At 36.8% G+C, this 21,713-nt stretch overlaps 1 protein-coding gene across 9 annotated transcripts in view; it reads left to right on the top strand.

Moving 5' to 3' along the window:
* The window catches only part of LOC138753426 (ribosome quality control complex subunit NEMF), a 109,188-nt gene that overhangs the window by 73,275 nt on the left and 14,200 nt on the right, over positions 1–21,713 (top strand). For all 9 annotated transcript variants that reach the window (XR_011351160.1, XM_069916397.1, XM_069916398.1 and 6 more), the window contains 2 exons: positions 4,302–4,351; positions 13,117–13,255. Coding sequence is in view for 8 of the 9 variants with exons in the window: in XM_069916397.1 (XP_069772498.1) it covers positions 4,302–4,351; positions 13,117–13,255 (189 nt within the window). In the remaining variant the exon portion in view is untranslated. The remainder of the gene's footprint in view (positions 1–4,301; positions 4,352–13,116; positions 13,256–21,713) is intronic.

The following is a 21,713-nucleotide window of genomic DNA, read 5'->3' as shown; positions in this document are numbered from 1 at the left end:
TGGAGGAAACAACACCCAAAGGAAAAGGAGTATTCATATTACTCGGCTAGACATAAAACATACTCAAGAATAGACCTATTTTTTGTTATCAGCTCGTATGCAAGATAGAGTAAAAAAAGAATATAAAGCTAGAATACTATCGGACCATTCACCCTTAATATTGACAGTAAAGTTAGAGGACATCCCTCCAAGAATGTATAGATGGAGATTAAACCCCATGTTACTTAAAAGGCAGGATTTTAGAGAATTTATTGAAAAACAAATTAAAATGTATTTTGAAATAAATACGAAATCAGTGAAAGATAAGTTTATACTATGGGATGCAATGAAAGCATTCATTAGAGGGCAAATAATAAGTTATGTAACCAAGATGAAGAAGGACTATAATCAGGAAACAGAGCAGTTGGAAAGGGAAATAGTAAATATAGAAAAAGAATTAGCAATGAAGGAAGATACAACTAAAAGAAGAGAATTGGCGGATAAAAAATAAAATATGAAACACTACAAACATATAAGGTGGAGAAGAATATAATGAAGACAAAACAGAAATATTATGAACTAGGTGAAAAAACGCACAAAATCCTAGCATGGCAGCTTAAGACAGAACAAGCTAAGAAAATGGTATTGGCATCAAGGAAAAAAGACAAACAAATTACATAATCCAAAAGAAATTAAAGAAAACTTTAGAGAATTCTATGAACAATTATACTGAACTGAAAACGAAGGGAAAGAAGGGAAAATAGATGAATTTCTAACTAAAATTGAACTACCAAAACTACAAATAGAGGAACAAAATAAATTAACAGAGCAATTTGGAATAGTAGAAATACAAGAGATAATAAAAAAATTACCAAATAATAAGACACCAGGAGAGGATGGATTCCCAATAGAATTCTATAAAACATTTAAAGACTTATTAATTCCACCCCTCCTGGAAGTAATCAACCAGATTGATAAAACACAAAGCTTACCAGATTCATGTAAAACAGCAATAATTACAGTAATACTAAAGCAAGGGAAAGATCCACTCACACCAGCATCATATAGACCAATATCTTTACTTAACACAGATTATAAGATAATAGCTAAACTATTAGCAAACAGATTAGCAGAATATGTACCGAAAATGGTAAATCTAGACCAAACTGGATTTATCAAAAAAAGACGCACAACAGACAATATTTGTAAATTTATTAACTTAATTCATGCAGTAGAAGGGAATAAAGCACCAAAAGTAGCAGTTGCTTTAGATGCAGAGAAGGCCTTTGACAGAGTAGAATGGAATTATTTGTTCAAAGTATTGCAAAAATTCAGTTTACCGGAGAAGTATATTAATTGGATTAAAGCATTCTGTAAGGGACCATTAGCGAAAGTGACAGTAAATGGACATGTATCAAAGCAATTTAACTTAAGCAGGTCAACACGGCAGGGATGCCCACTATCACCTTTATTGTTTGCGTTAGCTATAGAACCACTAGCAGAATTGATAAGGACAGAAAATAATATAAAAGGGATAAAAATAAAAGACAAGGAATATAAAATCAGTTTATTTGCGGATGATGTTATAGTATACTTAACAGAACCAGAACTATCAATAAAAGAATTATATAAGAAATTGAAGGAATATGGAGAAGTGTCGGGATACAAGATAAACGTAAATAAAAGTGAAGCAATGCCTATGAATAATGCGGATTTCTCAAAATTTAAGAAGGAATCACCATTTAGATGGCAAATGCAAGCAATAAGATACCTAGGTGTACAAATAAACAAAAATCTCGGCCAACTATATAAACTCAATTATTATCCACTAATGAAAAAATTACAGGACGATTTAGAGCATTGGAAAGATTTACCACTAACACTAATAGGAAGGATAAACTGTATTAAAATGAACATTTTTCCAAGGATATTATACCTATTTCAGGCATTGCCAATACAACTGGCAGAGAAATTCTTCAAGGAGTTAAAGAAAATAATAAGGAAATTTTTATGGAAAGGGGGGAAACCGAGGATAGCACTAGATAAATTAACAGAATGGTATAAACAAGGAGGCTTACAACTGCCAAACTTTAAAAATTATTACAAAGCCGCACAATTAAGATACCTATCAGATTTTTATCAAACAAGGGAAAAGCCAGATTGGACTAGGTTAGAATTAGATAAAATAGAGGAAAAGATACCTGAACACATATTATATAAATGGGATGAAAAATTGGTACAACATAGAAGTTCTCCAGTATTACATCATCTACTCAATATTTGGAAGATTTATGTAGAAAGAAATAAAACAAATTATCAATTGCCAAAACTAATATTGACGCAAAACAAGTTACTCCCTTTTACAATAGATAACCTTTCCTTTAGAGAATGGGAGAAAAAAGGGATTAAAAGAATAGAAAATTGTTTTTCAGGAAATAGATTCTTATCCTTTGAACAAATGAAAGATAAATACAATATAACTCAAGATACAGCGCTGGCATATTACCAGTTGAGATCCTACTTGAAGGATAAATTAGGAAGCAGTTTGAGTTTGCCAGAGGGAAGTAACTTTGAATATGTGATTACAGATACAATGATAATCAAAAGATTTATAACAAATATGTATATTAAACTGCAAGAAAAGGAGAATGAGGAAACAAATGGTAAAACTAAACAAAAATGGGAACAAGATTTAAATATAAATATAAAAAAGGAAACATGGGAGAAGTTATGCTCTGGAACGATGAGAAATACAATAAATACGAGGTTACGTATGATACAATATAACTGGATACACAGGCTATACATTACACCTCAAAAGTTAAATCAATGGGACCCAACAGTATCTGATAGATGTTTTCGATGTAAAAAAGAAATGGGAACAACAATTCATGCAATCTGGACATGTGAGAAAGTAGAAAAATTTTGGGAAGATCTAAATCAGATATTAAATAAAATAACAGAAAGTAATATACCAAAGAATCCAGAGATCTTCCTCCTAAGTAACATAAAAAACAAAGAATTTGGAATTGATTTGGAGGATGCACAAAAAAGATTTGTTAAGATAGCTCTAGCCGTAGCAAAAAAATGTATTATGTCAACCTGGAAATTGGAAGATAATTTGAAAATACAACAATGGTATATAGAAATGAATAAATGTATTCCATTAGAAAAAATAACATATAGTTTAAGAAATAATATTGAAATATTCAAACAAATATGGGAGACTTACATTAAACACAATAGCGAAAACCTACCGGGGACAATCACTACCTAAGTTAACGGAAGGAAAAGGAAATGAAAAGAATGGACTCCGTGGAATTTCTGGTGTATTTTTATTGAATGACAACATTGTCTGACTGGTTTAATGTATCCTAGATTTTATACCTTAAATGGACGGGAGGGGGGAGGTAGGGAGGGTGGGATGGGAGGAGGGGGGGGGGGGGGAGAAAATGGCACTGTATATGTGTGAAAAGGAAAAAGTATCATGGTTAATGCGATTTATGGTGTGAAAAATAAAAAAAATTTAAAAAAAACAAAACATTACTCTTTTGGACTAATTAATAAAAAGGTAATTCACATTGTTTTCAAAAATACTGATTTACATGAAAAAGAATTCTGGTGCACTTTGGGATGTGACTATGTAAAACATTAATATTGCTTATATACAGTAACATGCTAAGCCAAATGTGGCTGACAGCAATACCTTACTTTCATATAGAAACTGGTGAGGCAGCTTCAACTAATGAATACTAATAATTGTATGTAATTTTTATGCCTAATTTCTGATATTAAAACAGAATGAGTGTTCAGGAGACACGAGACCTCTGATGGTGTAATTGGAGCAAAAAAAAACCTGCTGGAGGAACTCAGTGGGTTGAACAGCATATGTCGGGGGGGTGGGGGGGGGGTGGAGAATGAAGGGAATTTTTGATATTTCTCATTGAATCCCTTCTCCACAATATATGATGTGCTAATCTTATGATGTGACCTGCTCCCTAACTGGATATTTTCTCCTGTCATCTTTTTAAATCGTTTCAGTGAATATCTCACGTTGAGTACAATTTTTTTTTAAATGAGAAAGGAAGAAATGGAGTTAATATTTTAATAATAGGGAAATAACACTTCCAGCTTCCATTTTAATTGTATTAATGTTTTCATTTTTTTAAAAAATGATGATAGCTTTATAAATCTGATTGTATATTCTCATAAGCATTAGTTTCTCCTCTATGCTTCATTCTTGATAATATTTTTACCCTTAAAAGTTAATTGTTCACTTTTATCCAGAGATATTATTTGAAAAGTTTGTTTTATTTCTGCAGGTTGATGGGAAGATACATAGCTGGAAACATCTGTCAGCAAAAGAAAGAAAGTGAGCATCAATTAAGAAGTTTTAAATTTAGAATTAAAGAAACCCCTACAGCATTTTATGCATTCCTAAAGAACAGAAGGATGACTAGGGTGAAAAGGTAGAGCTACATAATTATAAAGTAGGCAATATGTGCATGGAGATAGGGGAGGTCCAAAATGAATACTTTGGTGTCCACCAAACTGAGGGACCTTGATCCATCTGAAGTCAGTATAGAACAGGTTTGTGCACTGGAGCAAGTTGAGGTTAGAGTGTGGCAAAAGCAAGCCTGAAGGCTTTGTGTCTCAATACAAGGAGCATTCGTAATAAGATGGATGAATTGAATGTGGAGACATCTATTAATGACTATGATTTAGTCGGGATCACAGAGACATGGCTTCAGGGGACTGAGACTGGGAGCTCAACATTCAGGGATATTCAATATACAGGAGGGATAGACAGAAAGGAAAAGGAGGTGGGGTGGCGATGTTGGTTAGAGACGAGGTAGACACAATAGAAAGGAAGGACATTAGCTTGGAGGATGTGGAATCTATATGGTAGAGCTGTGAAACATTAAGGGACAGAAGAAGCTAGTGGGAGTTGTGTACAGGCCACCTAACAGTAGCAGTGAGGTTAGGGATGGCATTAAACAGGAAATTGGAAATGCGTGCAACAATGGTACAGCAGTTATAAGGGGTGACTTTAATCTTATAGATTGGGTGAACCAAATTGGTAAGGGTAATGAGGAAGAGGATTTCTTAGAATGTATGCAGGATTGTTTTTTAAACCACCATGTCAAGGAACCAACGAGGGAACAGGCCATTCTAGACTGGGTATTGAGTAATGAGGAAGGGTTAATTAGCAGTCTTGTGCAAAGCCCCTTGGGCAAGAGTGACCACAATATGGTGGAATTCTTCATTAAGATGGAGACTGTCAGAATTGATTCAAATACAAAGGTTCTGAACTTAAAGAAGGGTAACTGATGATATGAGACGTGAATTGGCTATGATAGATTGGCAAATGATACTTAAAGGACTATCGGTGGAAATGCAATGGCAACCATTTAAAGATAACTTGGATGAAATACAACAATTTTACATCCCAGTTTGGAAAAAGAATAAATAAAGGAAGGTAGTGCATCCGTGGCTAACAAGGGAAATCAGGGAGAGTATCAAATCCAAAGAAGCAGCATATAAATTAGCCAGAAAAAAAAGTATTCCTGAGGACTTGGAGAAATTCAAAGTTCAACAGAGGAGGACAAAGGGATTAATTAGGAAAGGTAATAGGGATTATGAGAGAAAGCTGGCAGGGAACATAAAAAATGACTATAAAAGCTTTTATAGAAGTGTAAAGAGAAAGAGATTAGTTAAGACAAATGTGGGTCCATTACAATCAGAAACAGGTGAATTGCTCATGGCGAACAAGGACATGCAAACCAATTGGAAAAACTATTTTAGTTCTGTCTTCGCTAGGGAAAACATAAATAATCTTCAAGAAACAGTAGGGGAACGAGGATCTAATGTGAGGGAAGGACTGAAGGAAATAAATGCAAGTTGAGAGGTTGTGTTAGGTAAATTGAAGGGATTAAAGGCAGATAAATCCCCAGGGCTGCATAGTCTGCATCGCAGAGTGCTTAAGGAAATAGCCCAAGAAATAGTAGATGCATTAATGATAATTTTTCAAAACTCTTTAGATTCTGGATTAGTTCCTGAGGATTGGAGGGTGGCAATGTAACCCCACTTTTTAAGAAGGAAGGGGGAGATAAAATGGGAAATTATAGGCCAGTTAGCCTGACATCGGTAGTGGGGAAAATGCTAGAGTCAGTTATTAAAGATGTGATTGCAGCACATTTGGAAAGTAGTGGTATCATTGGACAGAGTCAGCATGGTTTATGAAGGGAAAATCTTGTCTGACAAAACTAATAGAATTTTTGAGGATGTAACTAGTAGAGTGGATAAGGGAGAACCAGTATATGTGGTATATCTGGACTTTCAGAGGCTTTTGATAATGTCTCACAAAGGAGATTAGTGTACAAACTTAAAGCACACGGTATAGGAGGTATGGTATTGAGGTGGATAGAGAATTGGTTGACAGGCAGGAAGCAAAGAGTAGGAATAAATGGGTTCTTTTCAGAATGGCAGGCAGTGACTAGTGGGGTATCGCAAGGCTCAGTGCTAGAACCCCAGTTATTTATAATATATATCAATGGCTTAGATGAAGGAATAGAAAGCTGGGTGGCAGAGTTAGTGGTGTAGTGGATGCTAAGAGGATGCAGGGTGGGACAAGTTAGGTGAGTGGGCTAATGCATGGCAGATGCAATATAATGTGGATAAATGTGAGGTTATCCACTTTGGGGGCAATAACAGGAGAGAAGATTATTACCTAAATGGTATCCAATTAGGAAAAGGAGAGATACAATGAGACCTGGATGTTGCTGTCTACCAGTCGTTGAAATTAGGCATGCAGGTACAGCAGGCAGTGAGGAAAGTGAATGGTATGTTGGCATTCATAGCAAGAGGATTCAATTACAGGAGCAGAGAGATTCTACTTAAGCTGTACAGGGCCTTGGTGAGACCACACCTAGAGTTTTTGTCTCCTTATCTGAGGAAAGACATCCTTGCCGTAGAGGGAGTGCAAAGAAGGTTCACTAGATTGATACCATGGATGGCAGGACTTGCATATGAAGAAGGGCTGGATCGACTAGGCTTATTCCGCTGGAATTTAGAAGATTGAGGGGGATCTTATAGAAATGTATAAAATTGGACAGGCTAGATGCAGGAAGGTTATTCCCAAAGTTGGGGAAAACCAGAACCAGGGGGTCACAGTTTAAGGATAAGGGGGAAGTCTTTTGGGAAAATTTTCTCTCAGAGTGGTGAATCTGTGGAATTCTTTGCCACAGGAAGTAGTTGAAGTTGGTTCCTCATCTATATTTAAGAGGGAGTTAAATTTGACCCTTATGGCTAAGGGGATCGGTGGTATTGGGAGAAGGCAGATACTGGATACTGAGTAGATGATCAACCATGATCAAATGAATGGTGGTGTAGGCTTGAAGGGCTTATGTTTCTAAGTATGGATCGTCTTAAAAACATTTGAATTGATAAGTCCCCAGGACCAGATGAGATCCAGCCCAGGAAGTAAGGGAAGAGATTGCTGAGGCATTAGCGATGATCTTTGGTACCTCCCCTATGGCCCAGGAGGATGCAGAGGATTGAAGAACGGCAAATGTGGTCTCATTGTTTAATAAGAGAGAATCCTGGGAATGAAAGACTGGTGAGTCTTGTGTCAGTGGGAAAACTATTGGAGAGGATTCTTAGGGACAGGTTTTAAGAGCAACACTGACTACAATCTTCTGGCTGAAAATAGTTACCAGCAATTTCCCTCCAATGTTCATACCAGTTATTTTAAATCTTCTAAACTTGTTTTTAATCGAGATTAATAATTTTATATGTGTACAATCAAATTAATAAAACAAATCAGAATTCAAAATTTGGTTTATTGTCATGTACACAAAATAGACCATTTATTTTCCTTTGTTTAGCCTGCAATAGCACACAAAGAGCTGCTACAATACTGGCACCACTATCAAGATAAGAAAGAGAAGCAAAAGAGACTGAGTGTCCATGATTCCACCATCTTTTCCATAGCTGTCAGGTCCAGCAGAGAACTTTAGCACCCAGTCACCCTCCTCCAGTCCCTCATTCTGAACCCCTGAAGCAATTGTAAACCTGTTAGTACCCAAGGCTCTTTAGAAAGCCTCAAGAGATCCAGTCCCCATACCTGGTCACCTGAAACTGACTGCCAACCTTACACTGGTCCTGCATTCACTTTTTATTCTCCTCACATCCCAAAAATGTGTTAGTTAGAGGTTAATTATTTGGTCTAAATTACTCCTAATGTGGTAGTCTAGTGGGAGCTGCATGAAATATGGAGAGAATAAAATGAGATTAGTGTAGATTAGCAGAACTGGATACTTGATGGGTGAAGAGACAATTTCTATGCTGTATTATTCTATATCCTTTTCAAATTGAATCCCTTCATTCTTGTGCCTACAACAGAAAGAATATTTAAGTATATATGTTCAAAATTTGCTTCATAAACTTTTTGCTGGATTTAACATACTTGTCATTTAAAGATTTTTTTGATGGATTTCACTCGTGCAGAAAGGTACTCCGTAGGAATATGTGGGTAATTAATTGTTTTATCTGATCAATACTTGTGCTTTTTCATATTTATTGAGCAGAAATGAATATTGCAAAGTATGTAATGACTGGAAAAGAGTGTATGATGATGATTGAAATGGAAAATGTTGGAATTATGTGTTCAGCATTTTTGGTTGTATTTTTAATCGGAGCAGGAAAGGTAGATATGAAATAAGTTTTAAGTTGCAGAGAAAAGAGATGAAGGGGCTAAAGAGAACACAAGTGAGATGAGGAAAGATTAAATGATAAGGCAAGAAGAAAATAGGTATTTTGAGGGGAGTGCAGAGGTATGCAAAAAGAGAATGGAAAATAAAATTTAAAATTAGAAGGAAAAAGAAATAAACAAGTTGAAGATGTTAGTGGTAAGATTGGAATAGCTATTGCGTTAAGGAATGATGTATTACCTTGCCCCAATTGAACTCTAGTGGAATAATGTAGAAGGTTGGTAATTGAGGCATATGTTTCAAGTGAATGGCAATGGGAGCTTGGGTTCATATTTACAGATGGAATAGAGGTGCTCTCGGTGGCCAGTGGAGAGCTCGCCATATAACACGATCTTGGGAAGGCGATGGTCCTCCATTCTGGAGACGTGACCTACCCAGCGCAGTTGGATCTTCAGCAGCGTGGATTCGATGCTGTCGCCCTCTGCCATCTTGAGTACTTCGAAGTTGGAGATGAAGTTGCTCCAATGAATGTTGAGGATGGAGCGGAGACAACGCTGGTGGAAGCGTTCTAGGAGCCATAGGTGATGCCGGTAAAGGACTCATGATTCGGAGCTGAACAGGAGTGTGGGTATGACAACGGCTCTGTATACGCTAATCTTTGTGAGGTTTTTCAGTTGGTTGTTTTTCCAGACTCTTTTGTGTAGTCTTCCAAAGGCTCTATTTGCCTTGGCGAGTCTGTTGTCTATCTCGTTGTCGATCCTTGCATCCGATTAAATGGTGCAGCCGAGTTAGGTAAACTGGTTGACCGTTTTGAGTTTTGTGTGCCCGATGGAGATGTGGGGGGGCTGGTAGTCATGGAGGGGAGCTGGCTGATGGAGGACCTCAGTTTTCTTCAGGCTGACTTCCAGGCCAATCATTTTGGCAGTTTCCGCAAAACAGGACGTCAAGCGCTGAAGAGCTGGCTCTGAATGGGCAACTAAAGCGGCATCGTCTGCAAAGAGTAGTTCACGGACAAGTTGCTCTTGTGTCTTGGTGTGAGCTTGCAGGCGCCTCAGATTGAAGAGACTACCACCCATGCGGTACCGGATGTAAACAGCGTCTTCATTGTTGAGGTCTTTCATGGCTTGTTTCAGCATCATGCTGAAGAAGATTGAAAAGAGGGTTGGTGCGAGAACGCAGCCTTGCTTCATGCCATTGTTAATGGAGAAGGGTTCAGAGAGCTCATTGCTGTATCTGACCCGACCTTGTTGGTTTTCGTGCAGTTGGATAACCATGTTGAGGAACTTTGGGGGGCATCCGTGGCGCTCTAGTATTTGCCAAAGCCTTTTCCTACTCACAGTGTCGAAGGCTTTGGTGAGGTCAACAAAAGTGATGTAGAGTCCTTTGTTTTGTTCTCTGCACTTTTCTTGGAGCTGTCTGAGGGCCAAGACCATGTCAGTAGGTATTATTCTATTTAGGAGAATCCTAGCGAAGATTTTGCCTGCAATGGAGAACAGCGTGATTTCCCTGTAGTTTGAGCACCAAAGAAGAGGTACAAGGACTGCCTAAAGAAATCTCTTCATGCCCGCCACATTGACCACCACCAGTGGGCTGATATCGCCTCAAATCGTGCATCTTGGTGCCTCACAGATCGGCGGGCAGCAACCTCCTTTGAAGAAGACCGCAGAGCCCACCTCACTGACAAAAGACAAAGGAGGAAAAACCCAACACCCAACCCCAACCAACCAATTTTCCCTTGCAACCGTGTCTGCCTGTCCCGCATCGGACTTGTCAGCCACAAATGAGCCTGCAGCTGACGTGGACATTACCCCTCCATAAATCTTCGTCCGCGAAGCCAAGCCAAAGAAAGATTAGATAAGTACATGGAATTGATAAAAATGGAGTGTTATGCTGTAGGGAAATTCTAGACAGTTGTTAGAGCAAGTTATTAGGTCGGCACAACACTGCAGGCTGAAGGACCTGTACCATGCTGTAAATTCTATGCTCTATGTTCTAATAACTTGCATTCCAGGTTTATAAGAGAAATTGTTATAAAATGACTATTTTCCAAAATTCATTGAGTTTCAGGGCAATTCTAACAAATTGTAAGTTTGAAAATATAACAAGCTATTTAAGATGAGGGAGAAAAGAAATAGAGCATTTAAAAAAAATTCACACTGTTCTTTTAATTAAAAATTGTGAAAACACAATGCTAGAGAAATTCAGCAGGTCAAACAATATTTTATTCAGAAAAGATAAAGATACAAAACCAACGTTTCGGGCTTGAGCTCTTCATTGAGGGATTTAATCATCTCTTATTGTGTTAGATTTCTCTTCTGACAAAATTTGTGAATCAACCCGAATGAACGTAATCTCAGTTGACAACACAGCTCAGCACTCTCTCTGTGATTGCAGCAGAGAGATATCTGACCTCTCAAATAACATTCAGTTTGAACCTCCACATTATTTTTTTTAAAATAGTGACGTAATTGGGATGTTATGGTAAAGTTATTTAAGACATTGGTGGGGGGGGGGGGGTGGGTGCTACATGATGACGTGGGGGTTAGACTGATAATCTCTGCTCTCCTTGAAAAAGTTGAGAAAAAATGACAAACAAGGTTATAAAAGTAACATAAAATATATGAGAGAACTGTGAAGACACATGTAAGACATCAACGACACCACCAAAGAAGGATAAAGGCCTTACTGTTGTACAAGAAACTGAGCAAGAAAAGTAACAAGAAAAGGAAGAGAGGCCGACCCAAGAAAGGATCCTGGGGCCGTCCGTAAGGTAGGATCCAAAGGAGAGAGGCCAGAAGCCGGGGAGACCTTGCACACTGCTGCACAAGGTCTCCTCCGACATCAGGTGAAGAAATGACTGCGCATGCACACAAAAAAGGAGGAAATTTAAAAAAAGATTCCAGACACCCAGAGCTCCAGTGATTAAGAAGAAGTGATCAAAATGATCACAGTGATCAAAGGAAAGAACAAGAACGACCTACAATCAAGAAAAAAGTAGAAAAAGGTGCAGAAACTTCTTTATCTTCTGTTGAATTAAAGCAAATGTTAGATTTTTTCGATTATCCATATAAGTGTTAACTGATGAAGTAAGGAAGAATGGTGATAAGATGGAAAGATTCATCAACAAGTGGACACTAGATTTGAAATAGTGGATGGAAAAATTAAAGGGAATCAGTTCGAGTTTCAAAATATTAAAGATCAAATGAAGAAGGGACAAGCAGAAGCAGCTGCTAAGCATGATCAGTTAATGCAAAAAAATAGATGTTTTGGAAAATTTTAGTAGATGGAATAACATCAAGATTGTTGGACTTGAAGAAGGGAATGAGGGTCAAAACTTGAAAAAATTTCTGTAACAGTGGATACTGGAATCTTTGGGTCAGGCTGCATTTCAAGGTGATTTGGAGATAGAATGCGCCCATAGGGCACTGAGACCTAAACCTCAGCCTGACCAAAGATCCTGTCCAATACTTGTCAGATTCCTTCAATATGAACTAAGAGAGAAGACATCGGAGCTGGCAGCGTAACAAGCTAAAGAAAGACATCACCTTTGATTTATAATGGAAATAAGATTTTTTTTAATCCAGATATAAATTTTGATTGTTGAAAAAGAGTAAGGAGTTTAATCCTGTTAAAGATGTATTGTGGTAAAAAGGCTATGCCTTTGCTTTGAGATATCCAGCTGCTTTGAAAGTATTCCTCCCGGGAGGGAGGAATATATTTTTTACTGAGCCGAATGAAGCAAAGGTATACACTGATTCATTGCCTTTTAAAGATCAGCAGATGGTTGTATACACTTGAATTCATTATATAACTGAGAGGTTTTGCTGTAACTGAAAATACATAGAGTTTTGAGACAGTTTAAAAGGGGAGGAAGGTTTAAACTATATTGTGCGTGATCTAATATACTGGATAAGATTAATGGATTAAAAGGTCTATTGATAAGCTTATAGTAAAGGCCAACCCAACCCCAACAACCAACCAATTTTCCCTTGCAACCGTGCCTGCCTGTCCCGCATCGGACTTGTCAGTCACCAATGAGCCTGCAGCAGGCGTGGACATACCCCTCCATAAATCTTCGTCCACGAAGCCAAGCCAAAGAAGAAGAGGTGCTCTAAAAAGTAGTTACCCAGTCTCTATTTGAATGCAAAATTGGAAAAAATACAAGGGAATTGCCAGTATGCTTAGAAAGAATATTTGGATTGCCATTCAAAGGGAAGAGAAAAGGTAAAAGGGCAGATGTGGCTTTTCTGCTGGGTACAGTGGGAAGGGGCCATGAGAAGTGAAGTTGTACCTGAATGGTATGTTCTGAATCATGAAAAAGGATGGAAAGATGGATTTGATTGTGCAGTTTCCCATTTTGGACTACATGGTGTTTGGATGATCAAAAGGATGGCTAAATTGTTTTTTTTTAAATTATGTGCTCCAGAGAATTGAAGAAAGGGAAGAAGCTTGAAACTGAAAGCTCAAAACTAACAATTCTGACCGAAGCCAGTAAAACATCTGTGGAAGACCAAGATGCGAAAAGATCATTACCATCACAACAGCCACTGAAAAGAGGACAAAAGGTAATGGGTAAAATAAGATTTAAAAATATTTTGCCTTGAATAGTAAATTTTTATACAGGAATTTGTAACTTTGTTGAATTTTGCACACTCATTTGTTGCAACGCCATTTTTCCTGTACTCACGTGGCGGAATGAATTAAATGCTGGAAATTTCATAAGTTATGTAAGTTGCCTGAGATTTTGGTTTAGGAGGAAACATTTGTCTAAGTTTGTTTGGTCTTTACCTAGTTTTATAAATATGGAATTACAGGTTGCGGCATTTTAGAATATAGATTTCAGATCTGAAATATTGGTTAAAGTCTACCGCATATTAATACAATGAAAAAATCTTTGGTCTTTTAAATTTATTTATTCAGTTCTTGATGGTCTTTTATGCTTTTTAAACCATAGAACACTACAGCAAGGTTAGGCCCTTCAGGGCCAACTCATACATTCCTTTGTAAAAAAAGTAGTACTTAACCCTCCCTTCTCCATAACCCTCTATTTTTCTTTCATCCGTGTGCCTGTTTAAGAGTCCCTTAAATGCCCCTAATGTTTCAGCCACACCATCCCTGGCAAGGCATTCCAGGTACCCACAACTTTGTATATTTAAAAAAAAATCAACCCCTGATGTTTCCCTTAAACTTCCTTCCCTTCACTTTGTACATACAGTATGTCCTCTGGTGTTTGCCAATCTTGCCCTGGGAAAAAAATGCTGGCTGTTTACCTTATCTGTACCTATCATAATCTTGTAGACCTCGAATAAGTCTCCTCTCATCCTTCTTCGCTCCAAAAAGTGTCAGCTCTGCTAACCTTGCCTCATAAGACTTTTTAAAAAAATCTGGGCAACATCCTTGTAAATATTCTCTGCACCCTCTCTCCAGCTTCCACATCCTTCCTATGATGAGGTGACCAGAACAAAAACTCTTGAAGTGTTGTCTCAACAGAGATTTGTTGAATTGTGACATAACCTCTTAACTCTTAAACTTAATCCTCCTATTAATGAAATTCAAAATCCATAGGTTAATTTAACTTCTTAACTATCCTATCAACCTGTGCGGCAACCTTGAGGGATATATGGATTTGGACCCCAAGGTCCCTCTGTTCATACACACACACTCAAGTACCCAACCATTAACCCTGTACTCAGCCTTCTGGTTTGTCCTTCAAAAATGCAACACCTCAAACTTATCCTGATTGAACTCTATCTGCCACTTTTTCACCCAACTCTGCATCCTTTCTATATCCTTTTGTATCCTAGGACAATTTTCAGCATCATTCACAACTTTTCCAACCTTCATATCCTGCATCTTCATTTCTTCATCTCAGTCATTTATAAAAATTACGAAGAGCTGGGGTCCCAGAAAAATTCCTGTGGAAATCCACTGGTCACTGACCTCCAAGCAGAATACTTTCACTACTGCTTCTGCATGCAAGCCCATTTTTTATCTACATAGCCAAGGTTCCATGTGTCCCATCCCTCATGACTTCTGGATGAGTCTCTCATAGAGGACCTTGTCAAATGCCTTACTAAAATCCATGTAGACCTCATCTACTGTCCTACCCCCCATCAATTTCTTTTGTTACCTCCTTTTAAAAAAATCTCAATTAGGCTTGTGAGGTACGACCTTCCCTTCACAAAGCCATGCTGACTACCCTTGAGTAGACTGTACTTCTCCAAATTTTCATAGATCCTATCCTTAAGAATCATCTCCACTAGTTTGAACACCACTGACGCAAGACTCATCAGTCTCTAATTCCAAGGATTCTCCCAATTACCTTTTTTTTTTAAAAAACAAGGGGACTACATTTGCCATTCTCCTATCCTCCAGCACCTCCCCTGCAGCCAAAGAGGACTCAAAGATCATAGCTACTGCCCTAGCTATCTCTTCCTTTTTTTAAAATTTTTTTTTATTTTTCACACCATAAATCACGTTAGCCATGATATACACTTTTTCTTTTTCACACATATACAGTGACTTTTTCTCCCCCCCCCCCCCCTCCCTCCTCCCAAGCCACCCCCCCCACCCCCCCCTCTCATCCATTTTAGGTATACAATCTAGGTTGCATTAAGCCAGTCAGACAAAGTTGTCATTCAACAAAAATACACCAGAAATTCTACTGAGTCCATTCTTTTCTTCTCTTCTCCTTCCATCAACTTAGGTAATCTTTGTTCCCGGTAGGTTTTCGCTATTGTATTTAATGTAAGGCTCCCATACTTGTTCGAATATTTCAATATTATTTCTTAAACTATATGTTATTTTTTCTAATGGAATACATTTATTCATTTCTATATACCATTGTTGTATTTTCAAATTATCTTCCAATTTCCAGGTTGACATAATACATTTTTTTGCTACGTCTAGGGCTATCTTAACAAATCTTTTTTGTGCATCCTCCAAGTCAATTCCAAATTCTTTATTTTTTATGTTACTTAGGAGAAAGATCTCTGGATTCTTTGGTATATTGTTTTCTGTTATTTTATTTAATATCTGATTGAGATCATCCCAAAATTTTTCTACTCTCTCACATGTCCAGATTGCATGAATTGTTGTTCCCCTTTCTTTTTTACATCGAAAACATCTATCAGATACTGTTGGGTCCCATTTATTTAACTTGTGCGGTGTAATGTATAGTCTGTGTAACCAATTATATTGTATCATACGTAGCCTCGTATTTATTGTGTTTCTCATCGTTCCAGAACATAATTTCTCCCATGTTTCCTTTTTTATCTTTATATTTAAATCTTGTTCCCATTTTTGTTTAGTTTTACCATTTGTTTCCTTATTCTACTTTTCTTGCAGTTTAATATACATATTTGTTATAAATCTTTTGATTAACATTGTATCTGTAATCACATATTCAAGGTTACTTCCCTCTGGTAAACTCAAATTGCTTCCTAATTTATCTTTCAAGTAGGATCTCAGTTGGTAATATGCCAGCGCTGTATCTCCAGTTATATTGTACTTATCTCTCATTTGTTCAAAGGATAAGAATCTACTTCCTGAAAAACAATTTTCTATTCTTTTAATCCCTTTTTTTTTCCCATTGTCTAAAGGAAAGGTTGTCTATTGTAAAAGGGAGTAGCTTATTTTGCGTCAATATTAGTTTTGGTAATTGATAATTTGTTTTATTTCTTTCTACATGAATCTTTTTCCAAATATTGAGGAGATGGTGTAATACTGGAGAAGTTCTATGTTGTACCAATTTTTCGTCCCATTTATATAATATGTGTTCAGGTATCTTTTCCCATATTTTATCTAATTCTAATCTCGTCCAGTCTGGTTTTTCCCTTGTTTGATAAAAATCTGATAGGTATCTTAATTGTGCGGCTCTATAATAATTTTTGAAGTTTGGCAATTGTAAGCCTCCTTGTTTATACCATTCTGTTAATTTATCTAGTGCTATCCTCGGTTTCCCCCCTCTCCATAAAAATTTCCTTATTATTTTCTTTAACTTTTTGAAGAATTTTTCTGTCAGTTGTATTGGCAATGCCTGAAATAAGTATAGTATCCTTGGAAAAATGTTCATTTTAATACAGTTTATCCTTCCTATCAGTGTTAGTGGTAGCTCTTTCCAATGCTCTAAATCGTCCTGTAGTTTTTTCATTAGTGGATTGTAATTGAGTTTATATAATTGGCCTAGATTTTTTTTTATTTGTACACCTAGGTATCTTATTGCCTGCATTTGCCATCTGAATGGGGATTCCTTCTTAAATTTTGAGAAATCCGCGTTATTCATAGACATTGCTTCACTTTTATTTACGTTTATCTTGTATCCCGACACTTCTCCATATTCCTTCAATTTCTTATATAATTCTTTTATTGATAGTTTTGGTTCTGTTAAGTACACTTTCACATCATCCGCAAATAGACTGATTTTATATTCCCTGTCTTTTATTTTTATTCCTTTTATATTATTATCTATTCTTATCAATTCTGCTAGTGGTTCTATAGCTAGCGCAAACAATAACGGTGATAGTGGGCATCCCTGCCGCGTTGACCTGCTTAAGTTAAATTGCTTTGATACATGTCCATTTACTGTCACTTTCGCTAACGGTCCCTTATATAATGCTTTAATCCAATTAATATACTTCTCCGGTAAACTGAATTTTTGCAATACTTTGAACAAATAATTCCATTCTACTCTGTCGAAGGCCTTCTCTGCGTCTAAAGCAACTGCTACTGCAGGTGCTTTAGTTCCTTCTACTGCATGAATTAAGTTAATAAATTTACAAATATTGTCTGTTGTGCGTCTAAATGGTCTAAATTTACCATTTTCGGTACCTGTTCTGCTAATCTGTTTGCTAATAGTTTAGCTATTATCTTATAATCTGTGTTTAGCAAAGATATTGGTCTATATGACGCTGGTGAGAGTGGATCTTTCCCTTGTTTTAGTATCACTGTAATTATTGCTGTTTTACATGAATCTGGTAAGTTTTGTGTCTCATCAATCTGGTTGATTACATCCAGGAGGGGCGGTATTAATAGGTCTTTAAATGTTTTGTAGAATTCTATTGGGAGTCCATCCTCTCCTGGTGTATTATTATTTGGTAATTTTTTTTATTATCTCTTGTATTTCTACTGTTCCAAATGGTTCTGTTAATTTATTTTGTTCCTCTATTTGTAGTTTTGGTAGTTCAATTTTAGTCAAAAATTCATCTATTTTCCCTTCTTTCCCTTCGTTTTCTGTTCGGTATAATTGTTCATAGAATTCTCTGAAGTTTTCCTTAATTTCTTTCGGATTATATGTAATTTGTTTGTCTTTTTTCCTTGTTGCCAATACCATTTTCTTAGTTTGCTCTGTCTTAAGCTGCCATGCTAAGATTTTGTGTGTTTTTTCGCCTAGTTCATAATATTTCTGTTTTGTCTTCATTATATTCTTCTCCACCTTATATGTTTGTAATGTTTCATATTTTATTTTTTTATCTGCCAATTCTCTTCTTTTAGTTGTATCTTCCTTCATTGCTAATTTTTTTTCTATGTTTACTATTTCCCTTTCCAACTGCTCTGTTATTTGCCCTCTAATGAATGCTTTCATTGCGTCCCATAGTATAAACTTATCTTCCACTGATTCCGTATTTACTTCAAAATACATTTTTAATTGTTTTTCAATAAATTCTCTAAAATCCTGTCTTTTAAGTAGCATGGGGTTTAATCTCCATCTATACATTCTTGGAGGGATGTCCTCTAGCTTTACTGTCAGTATTAAGGGTGAATGGTCCGATAGCATTCTCGCTTTATATTCTGTTTTTCTTACTCTATCCTGCATACTAGCTGATAACAAAAATAGGTCTATTCTTGAGTATGTTTTATGTCTAGTCGAGTAGTATGAGTATTCCTTTTCTTTTGGGTTTTGTTTCCTCCATATGTCCACAAGTTTCATTTCTTGCATTGATTTAATTATAAATTTGGTTACTTTGTTCTTCCTGTTAATTTTTTTCCCCGTTTTATCCATATTTGGATCCAAATTCAGATTGAAATCCCCTCCTATTAGTATGTTCCCTTGCGTATTAGCTACCTTCAAAAAGATATCTTGCATAAACTTTTGATCTTCTTCGTTAGGTGAATATATATTAAGTAGATTCCAAAGCTCCGAATATATCTGACATTTTATCATAACATATCTCCCTGCTGAATCTATTATTTCCTCTTCTATTTTAAATGGCACATTTTTGCTAATTAATATAGCCACTCCTCTTGCTTTTGAATTATACGATGCTGCTGTTACATGTCCTACCCAATCTCTCTTCAATTTCTTGTGCTCCAATTCAGTTAAGTGTGTTTCTTGGACAAATGCTATATCTATTTTTTCCTTTTTCAGTAAATTTAGTAGTTTCTTCCTTTTAATTTGGTTATGTATTCCATTAATATTTAAAGTCATATAGTTCAGCGTAGCCATTTTATATTTTGTTTATCTTCTCTTTCCGTTTTTCCATCATTACCTTTCCTCCTTTTCCATTTCTGTTTTCTTATTTTCAACTCTTTACAAGACAACATTCCTACAACATCCAACATTTTCCTTATTCTCCTATTTCTATCTTCTTTATCCCCAATCTCCCCTTCCCCTCCTGAGTTGTCCTTTATCCCTTGTCGGACAACCACATCTCCCCTCTCCATTTGGTTTTGCGAATCCACTCGCAAGCGTCAACTGATTTTGCAGTGACCGCTCTTTTCCCCCACCCAGCCCCCCCCAGAAAAGATTTCACTTTTCATATGTCACAAAGGTCACTCTTTTAATTCCCTCCTTATTCTCTCTATTCCATTACCTTCCCTTATTAATTCTTGTCTATACTATCTATATTTTCCTCTAATTACAGATACATTCACGTATGCACATTGTCTCTATTCACTCTTATACCTCTTTACCCGCATACATATCAATCGTGGTCATTTTTACCCTCATTACCCGTCTTCATCCCTCAGTCTACTTTTGTCTTTACCCACATACCTATCATTCGTGATCATTTTTACTCTCATTACCCGTCTTCATCCCTCAGTCTATTTTTGTAATTGTTCTGCAAATTTTCGTGCTTCCTCTGGATCCGAGAATAGTCTGTTTTGTTGTCCTGGAATAAATATTTTCAATACCGCAGGATGCTTCAGTATAAATTTATACCCTTTCTTCCATAAAATCGCCTTTGCTGTATTGAACTCTTTTCTCTTCTTTAGGAGTTCAAAACTTATATCTGGATAAATGAAGATTTTTTGCCCTTTATATTCCAGTGGTTTGTTGCCCTCTCTTACTTTTTCCATTGTCTTCTCTAGTACCTTTTCTCTTGTAGTATATCTTAGGAATTTTACTACAATAGATCTTGGTTTTTGTTGTGGTTGTGGTTTAGAGGCCAATGCTCTATGTGCCCTTTCTATTTCCATTTCTTGCTGTAGTTCTGGACATCCTAGAGTCTTGGGGATCCACTCTTTTAAAAACTCCCTCATATTCTTGCCTTCTTCATCTTCCTTAAGGCCCACTATCTTTATGTTATTTCTTCTGTTATAATTTTCCATTATATCTATTTTTTGAGCTAGTAGTTCTTGTGTCTCTTTAGTTTTTTTATTAGATTCCTCCAATTTCTTTTTTAAGTCTTCTACCTCCATTTCTGCTGCTACTCCCCGTTCTTCCATCTTGTCCATTTTTTTCCCCATTTCTGTTAAGGTCATATCTATTTTATTCACCTCTCTTCTGTGTTGTTTATTCTTCTTCTTAAATCATTGAATTCCTGTGTTTGCCATTCTTTAAATGACTCCATGTATCCTCTAACAAGAGAAAGTATATCCTTTACCTTGCCTTTCCCTTCATCTATTTCACTGTATTCTTCCTCTTCTTCTTCCTCTGGGTTGGCCATCTGTTGTTTCTTTGTTGCCCTTTCCTTCTCTTCTTTCTTGTTTCTATTGTCTTCTGTGGTCTCTTCTTGCTGCAGGTGTTCTGCAGCTGTCGTTGCCGGCTGTGGAGATCGACTCCCCAGCTGGTCCCCCCTCCCGTCGGTGTGTTTTTTTCATGCGCGGTTGCGCACTTTTACTCGGCTCTGTGAGCCATTGTTGTAGTTCTTTTTCTACCGACCTGAGGAAGCGGGCTCCTCTCTCCACAGCGGGCCTCTTCGGACAGGTAAGGCCTTCACCTTTTTCCTCCGTTGTCTTCTCTTCCTCTCTTCTTACCGTTGATTTTGATTTTTCTTTTTTTGTCTCCATCTTCTTTCCACCTTTATACTCACTTTTCTTTAACTTTTATTTCTGTGCCTTTGTATTTTCTCTTGTTTTTCCCGACTTTTCTGGAGAGGGCTGGAGTTCTCCGTCCGGCCACTACTCCATCACGTGACTCCTCCCGCTATCTCTTCCTTCACTTCCCACAGGAACGTGAGATAAATCACATCCAGCTCTGGGGAACACATCATTCTTTTTTTTTTTTTTTTTTTTTTTTTTTTTTTTTTTTTTAAAATTTTTTATTTTTCACACCATAAATCACAATAGCCATGATATACACTTTTTCTTTTCCACACATTTACAGTGACTTTTTCTCCCTCCCCCCTCCCTCCTCCCAAGCCACCCCCCCTCCCTCCCCCCTCTCATCCATTTTAGTTATACAATCTAGGTTGCATTAATTCAGTTAGACAATGTTGTCATTCAACAAAAATACACCAGAAATTCTACTGAGTCCATTTTTTTCTTCTCTTCTCCTTCCATCAACTTAGGTAATGTTTGTTCCCGGTAGGTTTTCGCTATTGTATTTAATGTAAGGCTCCCATACTTGTTCGAATATTTCAATATTATTTCTTAAACTATATGTTATTTTTTCTAATGGAATACATTTATTCATTTCTATATACCATTGTTGTATTTTCAAATTATCTTCCAATTTCCAGGTTGACATAATACATTTTTTTGCTACAGCTAGGGCTATCTTAACAAATCTTTTTTGTGCATCCTCCAAGTCAATTCCAAATTCTTTATTTTTTATGTTACTTAGGAGAAAGATCTCTGGAT

This window comes from Narcine bancroftii, chromosome 2 (genome assembly GCF_036971445.1).
Source record: "Narcine bancroftii isolate sNarBan1 chromosome 2, sNarBan1.hap1, whole genome shotgun sequence".
Taxonomy (NCBI): Eukaryota; Metazoa; Chordata; class Chondrichthyes; order Torpediniformes; family Narcinidae; genus Narcine; species Narcine bancroftii.
The sequence above is the reverse complement of the archived record's forward strand: the minus strand, read 5'-3'. Positions and strand labels throughout refer to the sequence as shown.